Raw genomic sequence first — 23,914 nt, 5'->3', positions numbered from 1 at the left:
TGGTTTCGGGATGGCGTCCGCCAACACACGTCACAGCAAACTGAAGCTCATCAGCGTGACACCTTTTCCATTTTGACAGCTGGGTGACGAAATGCAGTGAAGGGCCGTGTGTGATTGTAGTCAGTTGCTTTGCATGAACTCTCATGTGGAAAAACAAACTGCATACCAAAAGCAACAATGTTTCTCAAATTTGCACTGCACTTCCTGTTTGCCCTCGCTCATGAACACATTATGATGGGACTGTCTGTGAACGTAGCTTGTCGTACCTGCTCTGCCAGAGAATAAGAAGACGTAGCAGGAGGGATCAATGCTGCCAACTTTGTGGTCTCATTGGACACTTGTGGGGATTCCAACAAGCATGTACAGTAATTCCTCATTTATTGCAGTGAATTGGTTCCAGACACGACCGCGATAAATGAATTTATAATACATGAAATATTTTCATACATATGGCATAGAAAACTATTAGATATGGTTTTTAACATTAGGAGAGCCTTCTAGACATGAAATAGCACTGCTGTAGTCCACCTTACACTCCTATTACCCAATATAGTAGATATAATCAGTGAATGATAACAAGATAACATAGACTGGCACGTTAGCGCTTCCTTGTTGTTTTTTCCTTTACAGTGTACTTCCTTGCGGCTTGAAATGGCTGTACACTTGAATTAGCCAATATAGTAGACAGAATAAGAGTAAATAAGCCATGTGAGATGGAAATAAAACTCCTGCTGAGCAGTGTCACAGTAAATGCGTTCCCTTGGGAACCTTAGTGAGGACTCGAGTGCCTGTCTCACCGAACACCGACACCTAGTGGCCAATGTACTACATTCACAATTACAATGCTTCTTCTGCCTTGTATTTGTATTTTAGTTCATTTAGTTTGATAATTTAGACATTTTTATGCTTGCATCATTTAGGCCAGGAATAAGTACAATTTGCTTCAGTGTGTATATTTTTTTACTGATAATAGGCCGTACTCAACCACGAAACAGTGATCATTCATTCATTTTTGCAAAAATGCAATATAGTGAGGGAGCGATTGCTATTTCGCGAGGGATGACTGGATTGCTCTTCTTAACAAGAAGCCGATGGGTATTTGTCAATCCTCCCGTTATCACCCGGAAACTACCGTATCTTTGCCTTTCTTTCCTGGCGTCCTCTCGTTTTAATAGTTTGCCATATTTTTTGTGTATTTTAACCTCTATGGTCCTGCCGGAGCAGCACAGCTTCCAGTCCACTGGGTAACGCTCGTGCAACGTCAGCATAGTACTCCCTGTAGCCAGTAAAGTCAGGCCTTCAAAATAAAAGAAGCACGGCAGTAAAATAAGATGGTGGGAAATCTTGTGCAAGATGAGAAATTCCCTTATTTTGTGATGCAAATTAGACAATTACATTCAAATAGTTTGCAGTCCTGTGGGACACACTGTTGGACCTCAGCAGAGTGACTTGAAAGGGCTGATGTTGAGTCATGAAAGGTAGCGTGTGAAGGCTCAGGAGCTTCCCGACTTGGACGACGAGGTCACACTTGATTCGAGCGAGTCGAGCGGGTTAATGAGGAAGTCAAGTCACGCCACTCCTTGCAGCGCAAAAGTGTGAATTAAACCACTGCAAGTCATTCATCAAAATGCTGCAAAACAGCTCTCTAATTCTCGCCTGCCACTTGACACTGGGTCCCTCTCTCTCGCGCTCATGTTGTAACGAGACTTTAATAGAAGCAATTATGGTCGTGTGCTGATTAGGAACCTAAAGAGGAGGGTGCTGATGTGAGCTGCCTGCACATACCGTACAATACATACAGCCTTCAATGCCGCAGCACCAGCAGGAAAGACCACATTCTTTCAAAGTAAAGCATGTGAGAGGACAGAGCGTGTGTGCGTGCGTGTGAGCAGATGGGCTGAGATGCCATTGGATCTTGGTGCCACTGTTTGCCAAGTGTGGGTCAGTGGGTTGGGTTCATCGGGAGGTGATAAGACACAAAGAAAGGCGGCTATGTTCCCATGCACACCGCATAGCAAATACGTGCACGGACAGACTGCTAAACCTGCTTTTACTAATTCATCCGCGCACATTTAAAACACTATTTATTCATTATTACACAGTTTTAAGGGGGGTGCAGCGAGGATAATACGTAATAGGCCCCATCAACCACCTATTCATTTATTTCCTAATAACATTTCAGCAAAAACATCTACCGGGGGAAAATGTAGCGCTTTTCATTTCAAAGCTTACATCATAATAACAAGTATAATACATTTGATCTTTTCGGTGCCTTTCTAAATGCAAGGCGACACGGTACAAAACGGCATGAAGAGAAAGACCAATGAAGCTAAAACACAACAAATTAAATAAAGCATGGTACATACATTACATGCTGGCCAACACAGTAACAGCCTGGAGATCGGGAAGACGTGGGTTCGATTCTCCGTTGGTCATTTCTGTGTGGAGTTTGCATGTTCTCCCTGTGTGTGTGGGGGTTTTCTCCAGGTACTCCGGTTTCCTCCCACATTCCAAAAACATGCAGGTGAGGTTATTTGGCGACTCTAAATTGTCCATAGGTATGAATGTGTGAATGATTGATTGTCTATATGTGCCCTGCGATTGGCTGGCGACCAGTCCAGGGTGTAGCACGCCTGTCGCCCCAAGTCAGCTGGGATAGGCTCCAGCATACCCCCGCGACCCTAATGAGGAGAAGCGGCATAGAAAAAGGATGGATGGATGGACATACATTCATTTATTGATTAAAATGGACTGCCACAAATACATTTGGTGCTATCTGTTCACCCTCACATTTGTGAGTGACGGAAAATATGTAGCGCCAAATCTAAAAGAAGTAATAAGATTAGGGATGTCCCCATTCGATATAACAAATAAAACAAAAAATAACTGAAATCTTTCCAAATAAATAATATATAAATAAAAGGCAGATGTCAATGCAATATCTGCTGTGGCTAATCCTGCAACTCACGTCACAACACAAAAAAAATTGTCTTTGTAAAAAAAAAAAAAAAAAAAAAAAAAAAAGCAAAGCAAAATGCAAATGAATGCAATTAAGTGGCTCAAAAAGGTTGAAATATAAATAATTTTTAAAAACTCGTAAAAGTGGGAGGTCGCACTTTTCCACAAACTTGCATTTCCGGGTCATGTGGTTGTCGCTAGCGACTGACATGTTGTCAAGTTGTTGTTGCTTTCTGTTCAGCCAAAAAATTGGGAGGTCTTGCACTCTCGACCCTGTTCGCTCCAACGCCTTTCTCTTTTGTGTAGTCTATGTGTTTGCTACGTCGTGTATTTCTCTACAGCTCTGATATCAACAAACACGGTTGTCTTAAAGTGGCGCCCGCAGCCCACAAAGCATTGTGCGATCACGTGCAAGTATCATGACATTTCGTCTTGGCCACGTGGTCCAAGACGGCGGCGTAAACAAACCGAAGACCAAATATTTTGTATGTTAACCATAAAACACACTAACTGAGGCAGATGTCAAAACAAGGCACCACTGTATGTATGATTCATGCCAATATCGTATTGATATATGTATCGACCGATATTCAAGGCTGCAATACCAGGATCAGATCGGAAGTGAAAAAGTTGCACCGGGACACCCCAAAATAAGATGCTGCAAATGCATCTGTCAATAACAATGCACTGATGCATTGATGGCAATGACAGAAAAAGCCGCGCAGTTTGAGTTTGTGATGAAAAGCGGTGATGAGGAAATGTCTTTCCACTCGCTGAAGCAAAAGAGGAGAAAGAGATGGCGCAGCAAAATAGCTGACATTCCTCAAGCAGGGTCTCCGTCCTTAGCAGTTACAAAGTAAGAGCATGACTAAGTGGCCGAGGAGGCGGGTCTTCTCCCAACAGGAAGGAACTGAGTCACGGCGTCTGTCCTCTGTACTCCACTTCAGGAAATGAAAGGATTTTTTTTTTTTTTTTTTAATCAGTAAGCGATGGACACTCAAAATATGATTCACCAATGCAAAAACAACTTTTTCAGTGACAGATAGGATAAGAATAAACATTTAGTGACAGATTATCATGTGTTATTTTTTATCATGGGGCCAATTGAGCAGAAAGGATTTCATCATCGAGGCACTTTTTCCTAACTTATTGGCCGTTCTTTCTGTGGTGTGACGTGTGTTGTTTCAGTGCGCGAGCGCCACACTACGCTGTGTGTGCTCGCCGTCAAGGATACAAAACAAACAACACAGGCCTGCATGTGTGTGTGTGTGTGTGTGTGTGTGTGTGTGTGTGTGTGTGTGTGTGTGCGTGCGTGCGGAGGCCAGAGCGCCACGTTCAGAAGGGAAAAGTCGAAATAAAGGAGTGATGAAACCAGATGACAGCAACGTCATCGGCGGTGCACGGCGGGGGACACGGAACGCTTCGCCCTTGGCTGTCACCACATCCTAAAATAAACGCAGCACCTACGGGAGATTTGAGAGAAGGGCTTTCCATCCTTCAATCATTAAACAGGAAACTCTTTTGCGTATGGACAATCCCTTCATCCCACTAGAAGGTTTTCCTCTCGTCAAGGATGGGGCCTCAGCTCTTTAGAGTTTTGGTAACTGTATTTAGTACTAGGTTTGCTGTTTTTAAGATCCTTAGCTCAGCTTTTTACAACTTTCACCAAGGAGGGAGTAGTCGTAACAGCATTTTTATGGCTTTTGAAAAAGCTTTATTTATCATTGAAGGAACATTTTGTGCAATCACACACACACACGTGTTGATTTGAAACACATTAAAGCTTGTGTACGTGTAAAAGCACATGCAGGGCTCCCACAGGACTACAATCTATTTTCGGTGGGGGAAATTTGCATAATTATCAGTGTCATTGTTACGGATGCCTTGGGAGACAAACAGTGAGCAAAAATGATGAGCACAAAAATGATGAAAACATGATAAGCAAAACAAATATGTTTGGAAATACAAATAAACTTTGATCTGTCGCTTCTTTTGTGGGGGGTTTTTATGTCACAAGCAAGACGGAGCCACCTGTGAGTGCTTTAGATGAGGGGAGAGGCCCGCAGCAGCGCCCGCTGTTCGTTGAGAAGAGCGATATGTTGCTAAGTATAACAACAACGTTCTGGAGCGGCTGGCTCTACAATGGGAGCACTCCTTCATATTAGATTGACGTTCATTTGTGGTACAAGCGTGAACATATCTGCGCCTATCCAAAAGTAACTTAACATTTTTTCACGTTTTGCATGGATTCATTTTGCCTTGTGATGAAACTTCAGGTGGAGGCCGCCACTACCTTCTATCGATGCGACCCGTCTGCTCTTTTAGCATCAGCAGCACGTATGCAGATGAACTGCAGTGCTTTTTCTTGCATGTTTGGTTACAATGTGATGCGCATTAAGGGGGCAAAAGGGGGGAGGGCAGTCCCAGCTAGCCAAGCAGTCCTAAACAACATTACACAATGCAGGCTGATTGCTGGCCATTGCATCATTGCTCTGCAACTTTGTTCCCAGGCTGCGAGGAGAAGCTGCAAAAAAGTCAGAGTGGACGTATAAATATATACTGTATAAGCGACTACTGGCCGTGCACTAAAAGGCTGCAGGTCAGTTAAAAGACAAGCTTTCACAGAGCTGTGACTTGCAAGCAAAAAAGCTAAGTGTGTGAGTGTGTGAGTGTGTGTGCATGAATAAAGACACTGAGGGGATTTCCTGGTGCCGAGTGACACATCATGGCAAAGGCATCCGGCAGGATTAGCAGCTTGAGCCAAACGTGCACAACACACACACACAGAAATGCACGCTGTCCCAACAAAACTGGCAGCAAGCTACGACGCCATTAAACCTGATAAGTAGCATCTGCAAGACCACAAAGTTAATTTGTCACTAAGAATAATGGCTGTGACGTAACCAAGGAGGGTGTGATGGTAGTTAATGTTCAATGAACGTTTCCACACGTATGCAAACATTGCGTTCAGTATCACAGGAGTGTGGCATTCTTTAATAATAATGTCGATAATGTCAATACTCTACTTTAATGTCATGCGTAAGTAACGCAGACCAGCCCTGCACCCTGCCTACTTCTTTTTATGCAGCTGGGAAATCAACGTTTTTTTTTTGGCAGCCATTTTATTTTTAGTCTTAGTCTTTTGGACAAAAATGCTTCTTGTCTAGTTTTAATAAGTTTTAGCAAAAAATAAATGAATTCATGAATTAATTAAATTGATGTCAATAAGTATTGGAAATTGGATGAGGAAAAAAGCAGAGGGGATACAATTACTTTCTCTGTATACAAAGTACACCTGTTAAAGTCTACAAAATAAATTGTAGGTATGTCATATCTTAAAAAAACATAATACTCGTCACGTCTTAGTCACCAAGGAGGCATGTTTAGCTCGTCATCGTATCGTTTTCGTCAGGGGGAAAAAAAAAGGTCCGTCAACAAAATAATTTTGTCATCAACGACGAAAACAACACTGCTGGGAACGGGGATGGGAATGGGGGAACGTACACTTAAAAGAACCATTCAAAAGACTCGCTTATAAAGGTCACATCTCTCAGCCACACATACTGTAGTGTGAAGTGAAGTGTTGTGTGCAGGACAGAAGTACACACACTACTTCAATGTGGAAAGGTAGAAACATCCATGCAAAGTGTATATTGTGTCGGTACTACAAAGGCGCTACAAAGCTAAATCACAATTATTGGAATTACTTCAAGGTTTTTTTTGCAAAAGCAACTTTCCATGGTAACTAACTACATTTGGCTAGTTACTATTACTCATTGCTTTTTTAAAGTAATTTGCTGTCTGTCAGACAAACTGTTGCTTGGCCAAAAGGTCTTAGGTGCTAACATTTCACGTCCAGTATGAGAGCTCACGTGCACATGTCAAAATAACAACTGCACGTGTTCAGGTTTGCCCAAAAAAACAGGGTATACCTTGTAAGTTCCGGGGCTGTCTGGGTCCATTTTGGAGACCGTCATCTGTGGAGAGAAGTCAGAGATATAAAAGGTAGCAGAGACAAAAAGATATCGATGTGATATTTTGGGTTCTACTTGTAAAGGTCACTTGGTGGACAAGCTGTGTGAGGAACAGCATTGTTGCCGTGGCATTGTATGGAATTATACTGTATGTGAATAAAGTGGCGGTTGAAAACAATGTCATAAAAGTAAACGGGCCATCTGGTGCTGTTGCGTACTTTTCCTCTCCTTTTTTAATGTGTTATTTTTCTCCGTGCTGTTCCTGCCAGAGGAAGTGTGAGAGGTGCGTACTCGCGCGGCAAAGCAGGCCTGGCGGCGCTACTCACCCATGTTTACTGTCATCATCGGGAAGTGGCTCTGTTGAACTTGAGCACGGAGCTCAGCGTCTCTCTACGCAGGCGGACACTTCAGCCTGTGATGACAGAAATAAAAACACTTTCACCACACTGGTAGAAGTCGGCGTGATGTTTCTGCAATTGCAAAACAGGACGCAGGTGCCACTTTCAACACAAAGCCTCTTTTTTTTCCGACCAGATTGGCGACAGCGCCGCTATTCATCGAATAATGGTGACTTAATCGGCACGCTCTCTGGAGATCGATATAACCTTTCGGAAAATCTGGCAACGAGACCTGCAGGATGGTGCGTGGAATCCTGTCAATCCTCTCAAGTCTTTCATGGCCGACCGGTGGAGGAATTCCGTCATGTTTGATGTTTGCCTCTGGTTATGACTGGAACGTGCATGGATCACTCCAAGAACAACAAATGAACAAAGCAGGCTGAAAAAGCTCCTCTTTTGTTTGGTTTTGCTGCATTAAAAGCTGTGCATTATTTCACTGGGCGACTAAAAATACCAATAAACATTCAACATACAAGATAAAACCCCCCGACTGTTTTATGAACTGATGAAGAGGTGTGTCTCAATACTTTTGGACAGCTGTGTTCCAGCCGTTTGAGGTTTTTCCCCAATGATATTGGATCCCAGTTGGGCACTATAGTGCGTATCCATCAGCGAGCCGGGACAAGCTCAGCGGAGCCAAGGACCGCCGCCACCCACGCAGACCGAAGGTGGCTGTAGCGCTAGCCTGACGACAAGGCTAAAGGCTAGACCGTGACTCCCATTCCATCTGTTCTATTGATCATCTTAGATTGTCATTCATTACCAGGGACTACCTATACATTTTACAATTTACAAAACGGGTGTCCGAAGAGCAGCCCGGTGGCCATTTGCGGCCTGCGACTGTTTATTATATATATATCTAAAAATAGAATTTGAAAAGAAAACTAAAAAAAACCCAACAACAGAAAAAATGAGCAGTGATTTTACAAGAATAAAGTCAAAATATTAAGAGAAAAAAATGAACAAGAAAAAGTGTTAATTTTACAAAAGAAAAAAGTCAATATTGTCTTTAAAGTTGTAATATTTTGAGGAACAAACAAAACAATGAATAAAGTTGTAATTTTGGGGGAAAATTCGGTTGCGGTAGAAGTTGTATTGTTATTGAAAAAATGGCAAAATATGAAAATAAAGTCATAATAACTAAGGAAATGTAAATTTCAAAATAGCAATGAGTGAAGTTGATAGTAATATGTGCTTTTTCACCTGATGTTTTTTTTAAACATATCTAACTATAGCAGCAGGGTTTGGAGGGGGGAGAGCGAGCCGGCGTAAGGATTTATTAGCGTGTCAAAGACAGATTTCGTGAGCGTCTCAATTACTTGCGTTTATTTGCTACTCTGAAATGCTGGAAAAGTAGGATCGGGCCCGTTCTTTCAGGGAAAGTGTAGAGAAATATTCTTCTCCAAGCTGATATCCTGTATTTGATGGTGTTATTATCCAGCACAAACTCCAGAGAACATCCAGTGAGACGAATAGCCACACTCCCCCAGACTGTCCGTCTCTGTTTGCACCAGCATGTTTTATGTTTTCTCTCCCCAAGCGTCCATGAGTTGCACTCTTTTTAGCACTGTCTGGACACCAAGCGTCTGTTTCACTCCTGCACAACACCAGCATGGAACAGCAACAGACCTCCACCAAGATACAGTAGATAGATTGCGGCTAATGTAATCATGCAAATAAGAGACACAGGGCTGGCCGGATATACCAGAGCAGAGTGAAACCTCTGACATCAAATGGGTTTAACAAAATCTTTGGGAAAAATACAACTTGAAAGTGGCACAAAAGGTCAGCATTGGAATTGCTGTTATGCATGACGTCACGCAAGACTTCTTTTTACACTTGCTTGAAGTTAGTAAGACTCACCTGTTCACATCTGCATTGGTTTCATTTATTTCTAACATGCATTCTGATACATCTCATCTATTGTATCTCATTTGCTCAATTACGTTTTCCTTTGCTAGTAGCGCACAAGGCAGCATTATCATCCAGTAGTACCTTGGTATCATCCTGTAGTACCTTGGTATCCTTGTGCAGTGCTCTAGTTTCCTCCTTCAGGTATATGACCTCTTCATAGATCTCCAAGAAGCCCTTCATGAGGCTGTTGTTCAGTGTTTACAGGCCTCTTAGATCTTGCCTTATTTGTGCTGCAATTTCCTGCTGTTGCTCTTCCATCTCCCCCTTCAGGGTGCAAAATAACATCTACACTTTCTGTACCTCGACATCGAATTGTGAGCCCAGATTTACATTCTTCGAAGCGCCATATAATGTCATATCATCATAATTCAACTCCCAGGATGGCACTGTTTCTGATTGTGGACCCGGATTTCAAGGACTGGTGTCATTTCGCTTTTTGTTTGGCATTGTTGCTAGGCAACCGCTTTAAATTTCAGCAGTTAGCTGGTTAGCTCGGCTTGCTAGCCGCTTGTGCAGCACTTGTGACTGGCTTATTTCAAAGAATCTGTACCTCTCGCCTGTCCGAATTGAACTTGAGGGGGTTCTCGAAGTGTAGTCAGGAAAGCACCAAAATGGTTCAAAACTCTAGTAGTGACAGCAGACCACACCTATGTCCTTTCCAGGCAAAAAAAAACTAACAAAAAAAAACAAATAAGGGACATTTGGCGGAAAATAAGGGAAATTTCCCCCCATGAAGACCCGGCTGTCCATCGCCAATGCTCTCAGCATTGCTCAAGCGCGGAAATCGTTTTTAGTTTTGGTGAAAGTTAAAAGACAGGAACATTACAGAAAAGTAAACAGGAAAGTGACAGGAAAGAAGGGCAAAAGACGTGTGTTTCCAGGGAAAAACAGGAGGATTGACAGGTTGACATAAGAATGTTAACTTTTATTGTTTTTTAAGGAATGCAGGATTTTTTTTTATTCAAGCCGATACCGTTAACGATAACTTCCTGCTTCTCAAAACCCAAACTGATACAAATAACCAATAGCTTTATATATTTATTATGTTTTTAATTTAGATTCAACTGTAGTTTGTGCACACTTGGAGCGAAGAATGACTCAAACAAAATAAAAAACATACAAAAAATAGCGAAAGTCCAAACCGTGGCTCCAGGGGGCTTACTAGGCGCTAGGGGTTTCACGAGACTAGCCCATCACGGACTAGCCAAGCATGTCTCCATTCACAAGACAAGACAATACACAAGATTGGGTCTACAGGAACGAGACAAGATTTGGTATAAATTTTCTTAATAAAAGTAGAATGAAAAAATATAAGCTATAATATATTGCAATCTACTAATTTAATGTCCACTACGTCACACTCTTCTGCACTCTGTGTGTATGCTAGCGGCCTCGCCTCCACCCACCGAGACAAAAAGATTGTATGACTGACAAAAGGGCTCACTCCGTTTATGCCGCTGTTCTATGGAACAACCGTGCCAAGGTGCTGAAACCAATGCAGAGTGAACTCTCTTCCCTCCTGTTTGGAGGCGAGAGATGAGGACAACAGACACATGTGCACATGGTGATATCTGGCCTTTCAGGTGGCTGACAAGGTTTGATGTGTTGAAGCTTGATGTTGGCTGAGCAAAAGTCTTCCTCTGAAACAGTGACAAGTCCCACACGATCGACGCCACGTTTGTTTACAAGTGGGCTCAGGGGAAGTTACAACAGGCTGTTTGCAGCGCATCACAGAAAAGGAGCGCTTGATTTGCTCATGCTAACCCACCTATAGCACAGTACGGGTAGTCTCGCCTCATTGGAATTTTTTTAATCTGTTATCGGAGCTATTTTTTCATGTTATCCGATAACAAGGAAAATGCCGATGTTGTCTTTTAACAACCCTGAAAATACGCACAAAACAAACACGACTACGTTTGGTCCTTAGAGATGTCCATCTGAGAGCCAGCCACACATGAAAGAGTCCTAGGACAGGTGGTCTCGGTGCTGCTATAGTCGCCCCTGTCCGGTGCCAGCGCGTCACCAGATGGCCCATCTGTTTGGCCCCCCCGCCCAGCACGACGCCAGCCTGGCGGTGCCCACTGATGGCCGGCCCAATTCTCCTCACACTTCTTGGCAAGGACGGAATGCAAATGTCCAGTCGCTGGAGCTGCTCCAACACCAGCAGTCCTCCAGGAAAAGGCGCTCTCTGTATTCGGAATTATTCATCAGGCGACGCTAGGATTGCGATTTCAACACATCAAGAAGAGCTCCAACCAAGTGATGCACTTTCAAGTCGGACAAAGCCTCCGAGCTCCCACTGCAATGGTATTTGTATTCCTCTGATTGAAGCAAGAGCATCCACAGCCGACATCTTTCAGCCGCGTTGCATCACTATCCAAACAAGGGAACTCCCCTGCTCTCTGCAGACTTGAGAGGTGAAAGGTTTTCTCTCCAGCTGCCGTCTGAGCTCACGTCTGACGTCACCAGCGTGGCAGAGTCCCAAAGAAAAAGCTGGAAACGTGATTCTGGAAAAGCGTGCGGGGGATCACCAGCCCATCCCTGCAGCGTACGCAAATCCGAAAATGAAACCCTCGTGCATGTCTGGGTTTGTTTAGCAGTCTGATATTGGTCTGAGTGCTAGCAGAGAATTCTGTCATGAGCTCGACACAATGCTTTTTTTTTTGTTGTTTTTTTTAATGGCGCTACCCTCGCTCATAAACACATCATAACGCACCTGGTTTGCAAAGAATAAGAACACGTAGCACAAGGGATCCACGTTGAAAACTCAGCGACTTTTTCGCTATTTTTAGCAAGTATTCAGACCCACCCCCCCCCCCAAGATACTGTTTTTCAAAAGAGCAACTCACGACAAGTCTTTTGGAGAGTCATTATAATGGGACTGTCTGTCATTGTAGCTTCTTAACACACCTCAGATGCACCAGAGAATACAAAGACGTGGCAGGAAGGATCAGTGTTGCCAAATTAACAACTTTGTCACTAATTTTGCAATTATTTAGGCCCCTCTAGATTGTCTTTTTCAAAAAAGCGACGACAGTAATCGCTCGTTTATAGGGGTAAATTGGTTCCACACCTGCCCATTACAAGCGAATTTCCGCGATGTAGAGCATTAAAAATCTTTTAACGACCTTCTAAATACTGTTTAACATTATTAGAGCCCTCTAGACATGAAATAACACCCCTCTAGTCACCTTTACACACAAAAATAATCCATTTAAGACATAAATAATACAGTACATTATATAGAGTCACAAATGTTAGCACTGGGAGAGTCACATTATCACCGAGTACTTCCTGCCATATACTGTGTTTGTATTTTAGTTAATTTTGACAGTTTCATGCTTCATTCAGGCCCAAACTACATACAACACATACATACAATTTGCATTAAATATGCATATTTTCAGATGAGGCCATAGTCAACTACAAAACAGTACTGATTTATAAATTAACATATTTTGAAAAACCGTGATAGAGTGAACTGGAGCAACAAATCTTTGGTGACTGATGAATGCATGTATCGCTCTTCTCAACGAGCAGCTGGCCCTTCTGTGGGCCCCTCCCCCGTCTAAAAGCACTCACAGGCGGCTTTGTTTTATTTGTTTATCAACAGAAGGAAAGTTCATGTGTAGTTCTCAACATAATTGTTTTGCTTGTCATGTTTTTTATTCACTTTTTGCAAATGCGTTATAGCCAATGATACAAATTTGACGACAGTGTCATTTCCCTGCACCCCTGCAACCAGCAGTGCTTTTATCTTTCAGCTTTTCCCTGCCAAAGCGAGTCAATCGCATGAGTGGTTTTGGCTTAGTTTTTCCCCGGATGCCCTTACTGACGCAACCCTGGCGGGAATCAAATCCATATGCCCTGTGCCTTGAAAGATAGAAGTGTGTACCATTACACCAGCACGGACGCATGGCAAAGCAACACTAGATTTTAGCCAATCAAAAAGCTGAAGAAAGCAACTTCTGGAAAATGCATATTAACAGCAAGGGTAAAGACAGAAAAATGACAGTCAAATCCCCTCCCATAAGGAAGAGTACGCTGTGACACGAAGAAAAACACTCATGTATCTACAGGCAAAACTGATTTTGGAAAATGTTTATCCTGGCTAGCCTTTTTTTCCAAATAATGTTTGGTGCTTGGACAAAAGGTCAAAATGCATAAAAAATATGGCCTAAGGGTGCTTTTCTAATATGCTTCACAGAGTCTCAGGGAGAAAAACAACAAGACAATATTTGAAACACTTTTCCTCATTGAACACAGCAGACGTAAGCACGTTCAAGCGCAAATCCCAAGACACTTGCTGAGAATTTACCCGAAATATTCTGCCTGTGCTGTTTTTGAAAGACTGGAAACAGCTTTCACAATAATCCTCAGGCGTCCGGAGTTCCGCCGTGAGCTTTTTGCGTAATCCTGCAAAGACAGACTTCCGCCAAAATGTAAAAAAAAGTCAAGTACATTTCCACCAAAGGAGTATTTTATTGCTCTGACACTGGAAAGATGTTTTTGGACAATATCGGAGGTTATGAGCCCAAATTAAATGCCTCCTTCCACTTCTTGTCATACAAGAAAGGCCGCCAGGACGTTTGCGCTTGGCAACGACCGCACAAGGCAATCAACAGGGCGGCGCCATCAGCGGCTGCCAGAAGGTGTGTGCTTGTAAGCCATGATGGACTTGAGATGTTGATGTCTAAAGCCTGCGTGGTGATGACTAGCTGGATGAATGGAACTTCATATCAGTGTTTCCCACACACTCATTTATCTATGGGGGGACCGCCACAAATAAATTTGGCGCTACCTGCTCACCCTTGCTAATAAACACATTACACAGTCGTCCCTCACTCTATCGCGTTTTTTCAAAAATTCATTCATTATTAAATAATCGTGGTTGACTACGGCCTATTAGTCCGAAAAATGCATAGTTAAGCAAATGTTACGTACTACTGGCCTAAATTAAGCATTTTCAAGCATTATAATGTTCTATATGCACAAAAAAACAAATACGGTTTCAAGGAAAAATGCACTTGTTTCATTTTGCCCATCATCCACAATCCTTATTTGAGACATGAACACACGTCTTTCTCTTTTCTGTGCGTTCTAAAGATATAAAAACAGCTAAAAAGAGGCAGCTAAGTATACACGTAAATGGGAAGCACCTATTCTGCCTTATAAAGCCTTCTGAAAAATTCTCCAAAGACGCCACATTTACATAATGTGACCTGAATATTAACCAGGCTACAGCGACATTGTTATTATTATTGTTATTCACATTGTTACGCCCAAGAACTACTTTACTGCCATAGTAACACCTTGCCACACCACACAGACACTCGCTCACCGTGCCTCAGGCCACTAGCAAACTAACTAACTAACGGCAACTAAGTGGCAAAACTGGCAAGGTTTTCTGGTCTAATTGGACAACATGAAAGGAAATACGGTATTCTCTAAATCCTGTTGGCTCCACTTTGTATGGTGCTAATGGATACTCGCACGCTTTATGCGGCATCAAAAGGCTTATGAATGAGTGGAACTTTAGTGTGACTTAATGTCTCGATAAGACAACATCTTGCAAGCACGTTGTTGCGTGGGGTTGTTAGACGTGGTTTCCAAAATAAAACCATCAACAGCAAGTGAAGTCATCGAGAGGACGACGGCCGCAACCCCCGGCAGACTAGGAGTTGCAACACAGGCGGGAAGTAAAGGGTGATTATTTTAGTGGACGTTTAGGTTCAAGAACAACAAAGGTCAGTCCCGTCCGTCTGCCTGGCTGAGCGATGGCCGACACGGAGCTGGCTGAAGTCGCCCCACATGAGTCACCTCGTGGCAGATTCTGGGAAGACTGCATGTGAGGGAGGTGCACGAGGACGTGGAGAATGTCACACTGTGGGAGGCCTTCTCAGGCATAAGCCAGACTCCCCCTTGCATGTCTTCTGGACATTCACCGCTGAGAAGACCTCCCCAGTTGCAGCTTTCCACCGAAACATGACACTTACAACTCATCCAACGTTATGTGCGCCCTGTGGAGGGCAAACTGAAACCTTGCTGTCATATTTATTCAAGCAAATCAACAATAAAGCAGTAAAAAGGTCATCATATTTATCATATTTATGCACCAAAACTGGAAACTCATAGCTGCGGGCATCACACAATTAAATTCTGCTTTGTCTGTCACGGTCAGAAGAAACACACTTATTTACTCAGGACAGTGCATGATATGCTGCTTCAAGCCCCCCCCCCCACCCAAAAAAAAGAAAAAATACTCAAATCTGCAGAAAATTGAAGCACTATGTGGGCCTCCCAAGACACTGCATGATGTGCTGGTTGTGCTTGTGCTGCTTAAAAAAGACGGGACCCTGAACTCGTAAAAATAAGCATGGATACTTAAGCTTTTTTATTCTTGACAGTGCATGATATGCTGCTTGCACAACTGGAGAATTGAACTCAGGAAATGAATCAAGACATTGAAGACAGGAGGACTAGAGCTGCTCTGCATCACAATGCTAACCCGTATCATCCTCCCTGTGTCGTCTACAGCAAGCACTTCTCTATGTGAACCACTACACTAAAAATAGCTGCAGAAGCTCAAAATATCTCCAGGAGGAATGGGAGTAAAGCTGTCTTCTCCATTCATTACGCGCACACACGCTATTACAAGCGCATTCATTCACTGACGCAGCGACAGCTCGTGGACCGTTTGGCGAGACAGGACGTCAAGCAGCTGCTGTCCAATGAGAGGATGGAATGTCTTTTCCATGCCTGCGACACAAAGAGACACAGCCTGCGTGGCCTCTTGGTTAAACGCCAAAAGCTGTGCTGTGTTCCACCGGTACACAACGCTGACATTATGGTCCGGCGTATACGCATGTTGTCTTTAATCTCAAACAAGCCGCACAGACAAAACTCCATCATGACTACTTCCTCTGGGGTCTTGCAGGGGTAGGGGCTCGACCCCTGAACTCCCCCAGATAAGGACAGGCGACCTTGGGCTGGCCTCTCGCAGCCTCCAAACTTTGTTTTATTTTCCAGGTTTCAGCCGTGAGCTTTGCTTTGGTTCTTTTAGTGCTTGGAGATTCCACACAACCCTAATAAGGAGAAGTGGCATAGAAAATGGATGGATGGGTAGTCTTTGGATAGGCGTGAAACCATCCCACCCACAAAGCAAACTTGCTAAGCTTCCTAGTGTAACCGCACAACATCTAAAAACGGCCTTTATCACAACATTCGGTCGGGCGAGACACTGCGACCTATGACCGCCAACCCCGCCCTCCTCCTGGCATCTTGACTTTCCTCGCTACAGGAACAGACATTGTGTTTGCTGATTCAAAGGGGCTGTGCTTACATAGCAACTCCATACCAAAAGGGGGCGACACTGAGTTCAATAAGTCGATCAAAAGCAGGCCAATAATGTTCAAGTTTATTTAACTATTGATCAGCATATGAAATTACCATTAATAACTTGTAAAATACTTGCATATGGGGAGACTAAGACTAGAGAAGTTAGATCTATTTTAAGACAAATACCATTATATTATTAGAGGTGTCAGAAGATCTCGTGAGATTAAAACGTGACAAGATTTCTCGTGGGCACTAGGCCGGGGACCATTAATAAATTCATGAATGAATCACAAAATAAACGAAAACGAACTGAATCATTTTTTCGGCCTCCATATATTGCCATGTGCATGCGTGTCTGCTTTCCTCGTCTCCCGTCTCCACACAGGTAGGAAGAGAGTTCACTCTGTGCATTGCTTTCAGCACCTTGGCGCGTTTGTTCCAGAGAACAACGGCAAGAACATACAGTCTCTTTGTCTCGTGGGTGGAGGCGGGGCCTCTAGCATACACACAGAGTGCAGACGAGTGTAACCTCGTGAGGAACAATGCAAGGTAACATAGTAGAAAGTCAATTAGTAGATTGCAATATGTAGTTATATATATATTTTTTTATACGTTGTACTTTTTTCAAAGTAATCTCGTGTATCATCTCGTGTCTTGTGACACCCCTAGTTATTAGTATCAACGTTACAGCTTTTTCTCTTCACATTGTGCCTTTTTGTTTTACGATAGAAAGATCCCCATGCTAACAAAGTCTTTTAATAAGAATCACTAATAAAATTAACCTCCCTTTATATCAGATATATGAAGTATGGTTATTGACCATTTATGTTAATACGTTTGAAAAATAACTACCACAGCACGTGACATTGCAGAAGTGCTGTCATAAAAAAATTGCGAAAAGAGTAAGGTAGGGAGGAAAGTAGGCCTCGTGTTTGCGTAGAAGCGGGTAGTGACAACACGCACATCACCACTGGCTAGTCCTTCTTATTCATCCTCTATTTTTGGTTGATGACATACCGGCGCCTCGCTAGCACATCTTGTGGTAAAGGGTGGAATTACAGGCCAGCTACACAGCAAATTGAGGAGTGTTAATTTTTTGGTGTTGATGAGAATCTTGAAGTTGGAGTGTCAATCTTACACTATTTGGAGTTGATCTAACACTGCATTTTCTTAAAAATGTTCAATTTAACACTGGATAGTGAAAGTGTTGTAGTTTAAATGGAGTGTTGAAAATGTTCAAATCTTGTTAGTGTCACAATAAAGACATTCAACACTTCCACACCCCATTTAACACCTAACAGTGTTCACGTGTCTTAAGCTCCGCCCACGGACATTTCATTTAGACTCCACCCCTCACTTCACGTTGCTGAAATGAAAAGCAGATGGAAGAAGTTGACAATTAGGAATCATTTTGCATCAGTAGGTAAGTAAACGTTTAAATAGATGAACTAATGAATTATGTTGTACCTTGTTTACACATAAAAAACGTGAGTTTTTGGTGTGATATTTAAGACTAATAAACTGAGGCAGCTGTTTCCACCCAAAGCCTTTGCTAATGTTAGCTCGTGTTTTTGCTAAGTTATATTTTCTATTTAGTGTTGCTGTGAGCTGAATCGGCACTGCCTGTGCAACATTTGGCAAAGTAAGTGAACGCTACGTTATATCTTCATTTTGAATGAGCTAATGGCTAACTAGCTAATTGGCACGAGGAGCCCCCACACGGAGGCCTGCTGGCCCCCAGCAAAGGACTTGATATGCTGTACAAGATACAAGATATCAAGGTTGGCAACTCTAATTGTTACTTTAACTTAAAAATAATTGTCAGGCATGTGTTAGAAGTGAACTATACTTTTTTTTTTTTTTTTTTACAATGATGCATCTTTATTTTTCTTCTTGATTCGCAGAAAACCTTTGCTTGAGTCTTACATGAATGTGGTAAGTAATATCTTTTTTTTTATCAAGGCATAATAAGCCCTGCAACTGTGGCTTTTCCATATTTATTTTATTATTTTAGTAGGATTTTTTTTAAATATTTTATTTATTCTTATTCTCAGAGGTGGATGGAGATGTCTTTGATGAGCTTGTCAAGTCGGGTGTTTTGACTTTCAAGGTCCTTTTATCAGTGACAGGTAAGGATGTGAAAACATTTGAAAATGCATGAGGTGGTTTAGATATCACAGGCAGTGTGGACCCATCAGGTACCTTGGTTTTGTCCAAATGAGATATTGTTGTCATGATCTTTGAGGCCTCAAAATGTATTTTTGGTCTCACTTTACAATACAGTAGTTACTGAGGAACTAATTACTAAAGCACAAGTTTACAGTAGTAGAGGATCTAATGAACTAAAAAGGAACCAATGAGCAGAGTAGTTACTGAGGAACTAAAACACATTTAAAAGTAGTTACTAATAAACTAACAGAAGGGCCCACAAGAAAGAGGAACCCAACAGAACCAATGGATCAGGATGAATCAAGACAGGTGAGCTTTGAGTAAATGAATGTAAAGCGTTTATATGCATGACCTTGTTTTATTTAAGACTCCTCTTGAATTCCCATGAACACACTATTTCATTTTTTATATTTTTGGCAGAAAGTCTGTGTTTTGAGGGCCAATCCGAAAGGTGAGGAAATCTTCAAGGAGTGCAACAAGACTAAAACACTACCTGATGCAACGTGTAAACGGATGGTGAACATCCTGGTTGCAGATATGATGGAGCTGCATGGGTCACTTCCCCCTTCCCATTAGAACAGTCATTCCACACTGTCATCAACTGCAGTAAGACCATGTAGTGTGGGAAAGGGTTCTATCTGTGATCATTAACTATGATGTGTTTTGAAAGGAGGGTTCCACCATCATGTGTGACGACAAATTACGCCCTGAGAATTGTGACTGGTTTTCTATACCTCAAAGATCCATTCTCCAAACCTGGATATGCACAGTAAGTGTCTTTTCAATGTAAAACCCAAAGTACTGTTTTTGTTTTTCCTTTAGGTCTGTAGTTTGTATTAAAATCTTGTTTCAAATATGTTCATAGGATGCTTAGCTTAGCGGCAGTGGCTCAGGAGGTAGAGCAGGTCGTCTAGAAATCATAAGGTTGGTTGATCCTTGCTCCCTCCACCCAGTCACTGTTGTGTCCTACACTTCTCCTGGCTCTCAAAGTTGTTCCAAGACTGTTTCTTCAGGATGGTCCAAAAACCAAAGGAGAATATCTGTTAACTGGTCAACAGCTGTTTGGTGAGGAGTGCAGGGAGGCACTATCTACAATAAGACATTCAAACGATGAATCCGTGGTCAAAGAAGATGAGAGCAACTTTCCAGTATCGACAGAATATGATCCAAGCACAAGATGTATCATTGTCTGTCCTCAATGTGTTCACTCGCTTCCTTGATGTTCCTGGATTGGTAAGGAAATCTTTAGTATTTGGATGAGTTCAGTATTAGATTACCCATTACGTCAACCATTTGTAAACCTGTAGGCCTAAAGTATATGAAATATTCATGTCTTGTTTCTAGATTGACCAGGATTTCTCAATGATGTTTGCTGATGAATTATCTCAGAGGTTCCCGGCTAAGTGGTCAACTGTCTTCAAAGCAAAAGTCCTTGCAGACTGCAAGACTCTCCCGCAAAAGCAGAATATTGATGAGTTGCTGTCAGGAACTGAACCTCAACCTGATGACAGCTGTGGTCAGTAGAAACAGTTCTGTATTACGCAAATAACTTCAAATATTTATTTCCTAGCTGTTTAAAAAATGATTTATTTTCTTTTAGGCTGGGGCAGTGATACATCCTCCATCCTTCTACTCCTGCATCTGCTCCTCTGACCTCTAGAGGCCAGGAAAAAAACAGCAAAGATCAGTTTGTCAAGCAGCCAACCATCTTCTCAGACATCTTAAGGTATGCAAAGGTCTATTTTTACATATCAAAATATGATTTCTGTCTAAAAGCATTCATTTTAGGTTGCAGATGTTCTTGAATCAGCTAATTGTGTTGATTCAATGTCGTAATAAGGTGTGCTAAACACCTGAGAAATGGAAACCATGCAAAGGGGTTTTAATTGTTGTTGTTGCCCTTTTCACCCACAGGAAGGAGCCAGTGTGACCCCCTTCCAAGACTGTTGACACAAGACAACAATTTCTCCTGTGCATCAGTGAGCGAAGGTGACATCCAGAGGTTCTACATGATTGACCAAAAGCCGGTTCCATGCAAGGCACATACATTTATTGCAGCTTTTGATGAACTGTTCAAAGCTCGCTATGTCTTCAGTCTCTCGTATGGTTAAAAATGGATAAGAGCAAACATTTGGGTCTGAATGCTGCCCAGTCATGGTGTCTTCTATGTAACACTCCACTTATATTTGGTGATGGCATTGAAAGGAAGAATGATCACTGGAACTTCCTCCTTTTGATGCAGATTGTCAACATACCTGTAGTGTTCTCGTACACCATAGCTGATGGAATGATGCTTTACTTGAAACATCTGATAAGTGACCACCACACTCGGTACAAATTATTGCTTCCTGGTAAGAAGTTGATTCCCAAGCACCGCTTGATGATACACTATCCAAGATGCATACAAAACATTGGCCCTCTTGTCCATACGTGGTGCATGTGTTTTGAAGCCAAACACAATTCTTTCAAAAGGTGTGGTTACAATTTTCAAAAATCTCAGTCGTTTGTCGTGGCCTTTCACTATAAAATTATTTTAGAAGATTTGCATTTGGCCCTACAACATCAAAACAATCTGCAACTTGAAAGGTGGGGAGGAACGTGGTCAGGCATGATGTCTGCAAGCATCTTCCAAGTGTGTCAAGTACCAACTGGGTGACAAGCTACGGTATAGAGCACCATGTTGGTGTGTTCATATGTACTGGATGTAGCTTTGATCTACCTGTGTTCAAGAAGACCTGGGATATAATAAAACACAAAGAATGTGCTTTCATAAGAGCCTGTAATGTAGAAACGATGTACTATGATGACCCGTTTAACGTGTACTGCATAGAAGACCAAATGCTTGACTTTTCTGTCATGTGTGTAAATGAACTGACTCATTTCAGACCATTTGACAAGCAGTGCTCTAATGACAAGTGTCAAATAGCAAACATACTGTAGTGCCCTGCTGTTATTTAAGCTACTGTCTGTTGGAAATGAAATGTTTTTGAATAAAATGTATGAAGCCGTCAACTAGTCATATTTTTTTTTAATTTTATTTTGAAGTAGTATATTAACACTTTTATAGTGTTAATGTTGCAACTCCTTTTGAGAGTAAAATGACACTATGAGTCAATAAATGACTCTTAAGAGAATTAAGTTGTGACACCTCACACTAGTGTTAAAAAAATGCAACACTGGTCGGTGTTGAGGAGTGTTAAATTTAAACTATATAAATAGTTAATATTGACTCTACAATGGTGTAAAAATGGCTACACTTTCAAAAGTGTTAAAATAACACTTTGTAGCGTGGACCCCATGGGACACTTTGAAAGTGTTGAGATTAACTCCTACAGTGTCAATTTAGGCCTGCTGAATTTGCTGTGTAGCCCAGCAGTTAGCCTGTCAGAGTCACTGCAAACTAAAAAAAAAAACTAAAATGTGTGAATCTTTCCTCAATTCCTGTGCGTGATTTGATGTTTTTGAGTTTGACCAACGAATGGCGAATAGCCTCACATTAGCATGGAATGGTGCTGACTTTAACATGTAAACAAAAATGCTGAACTAAAAGATCACTTTTGACCTCTAAACTAAAGGGTCAAGTTTACCTTTTCAGCCCTTTAAGAAGATTTGTAAAGTCTGCCATCAGTCACTGAGTCTCTTCCTGTGTAGTACACTTCATTTCCATTAAAATCTCATTTGGTGGATTGACTCAGTTGAGCATGCTCATCCCACGCAGATGAATACGGAAGCACTTCTTTAGACTCCCATAAAGTGTGGACAGAAGGCTGCCAAAGAGTGACTTTCTAGCAAATGTGCAACACTAGAAACAAGAAATGCACACACACACGCATGCAAACAGGTCTTACCAAAAGTTAATGAAAACACAGGCAACGTGAAAAAAGAAGTCATATTGTGCACAAGTTAGTTGAAGTTAGTTAAAACCTTCACCTAGTTGTCATGGCAGCCTGTTGAAGTTCACATTCTAAACAGGAAATAAGATGAACAATCGTTACCTTGTTACCTCAGCGTCTCCATGTTCCAAATGTGCAAAGCGTCAGAGGAAAAGTTATCCCAGAGACGGAGGGGGGGAAAAAAAAGGCACAAAAAATCCCAGTGATGCTAAGCGAATGTTCCACAGAAACAGCGCGATGATATCCGGAAACTGGAGAGCTGAAATGACAAACGACGGCTTTTCTCCACAGGAAATATCTTCGTTTTCTGCTGCTTCTTCTTCGTGTGCTGGGCTGGAGCATCCAAAGCCGATGCTCGTGGGTTGGGGGTTTACAGGAGAATGCTGATGTAGTCTGGCAAACTTTCTCCCAGCGTGTCTTTTTAGCAGCTCCACACAAACACTACACAGCAGCAGTGATGGGGCTGGCTTCTCTCCGCCTGACGTCACACGCTGCGTCACTACCAGGAAGTGGTGACGTCCCTCAGTGGTGCGTCGCCAAGTGGGCAACGAGGGAAATGTTGTATACACTGCCCCTCGCTGGACAAATGACGCAACTACAACAATATGGCCATCCACTGTAACAGCGCTTTTCTGCCTCATTAAAAATAGGTACAGTTTAATGATAATAAATACGTATAAACGCGCTTTTTTAATTAACACTGTCTGGGAGGTATTAATTCAACAATACGTTTTGCTGGAGAGCTGCGTGTAGCTAAAAATGGCCAAAAAGTTACACGATTAAATTTTAAATGTTTTGATTATTATATTTCCCTAATTGCTGTGTCACATGGTTTAATTATTGTATTTTTGTGGCTAGTAATTATACTTTATTCTGTTATTACACTAGCTCTACTTTGCTTTTGTTGAGTAAAAATGATAAGTCGCATAACCATGTGACCTATACATAGTTGTCACATTTTCATTTTTGAAAAAGCACTGGCAGGAGGTGTTTTTTGTTTGTATGTTTTGTTTTTTACTCCAATTGAGTTAACTTTGGCTTGACACTAAGGTGGGAACAAAGTCATGTCAGTATTATTCAGTACTTGTGTTAAAAATGTGCTGCAAAATGGTCCCAAAACACAACAAAAGCGCAGTAGACTGTACAGCAGATGACAGAGGACTCCAATAACCTTGGCCCGAGAGTCACTTCTCTTCACAAGGAGTGTTTTCCTGGAATCAAACATGCCCTTGCTGTGCGTGTGTGTGTGTGTGTGTGTGTGTAAGGCTGC

General features: G+C 42.1%; 1 protein-coding gene and 2 long non-coding RNA genes across 3 annotated transcripts in view; 2 read left to right on the top strand and 1 right to left on the bottom strand.

Annotated features, from left to right (window-relative positions):
• Positions 1 to 23,122, bottom strand: part of map3k22 (mitogen-activated protein kinase kinase kinase 22) — a 43,367-nt gene extending 20,245 nt beyond the window's left edge. Inside the window, exons 1-3 of the mRNA XM_054765453.1 lie at positions 22,747 to 23,122; positions 7,259 to 7,344; positions 6,891 to 6,935 (exon numbers count right to left, since the gene is read on the bottom strand). Of these exons, the coding sequence (XP_054621428.1) occupies positions 6,891 to 6,935; positions 7,259 to 7,277 (64 nt within the window). The 5' untranslated portion in view covers positions 7,278 to 7,344; positions 22,747 to 23,122. The remainder of the gene's footprint in view (positions 1 to 6,890; positions 6,936 to 7,258; positions 7,345 to 22,746) is intronic.
• LOC129173980 (uncharacterized) lies at positions 17,778 to 19,175 on the top strand. Its single transcript, XR_008567335.1, has 3 exons — positions 17,778 to 18,363; positions 18,487 to 18,517; positions 18,637 to 19,175. It is a non-coding gene; the product is annotated as an uncharacterized LOC129173980 (long non-coding RNA).
• LOC129173981 (uncharacterized) lies at positions 19,882 to 21,751 on the top strand. Its single transcript, XR_008567336.1, has 4 exons — positions 19,882 to 19,984; positions 20,096 to 20,267; positions 20,352 to 20,477; positions 20,666 to 21,751. It is a non-coding gene; the product is annotated as an uncharacterized LOC129173981 (long non-coding RNA).
• Positions 23,123 to 23,914: the final 792 nt, after the last annotated feature.

Source organism: Dunckerocampus dactyliophorus, chromosome 21 (genome assembly GCF_027744805.1).
Source record: "Dunckerocampus dactyliophorus isolate RoL2022-P2 chromosome 21, RoL_Ddac_1.1, whole genome shotgun sequence".
NCBI classification, from domain to species: Eukaryota; Metazoa; Chordata; class Actinopteri; order Syngnathiformes; family Syngnathidae; genus Dunckerocampus; species Dunckerocampus dactyliophorus.
Note: the sequence above shows the minus strand (reverse complement) of the source record. Positions and strands in the feature narration are given on the sequence as shown.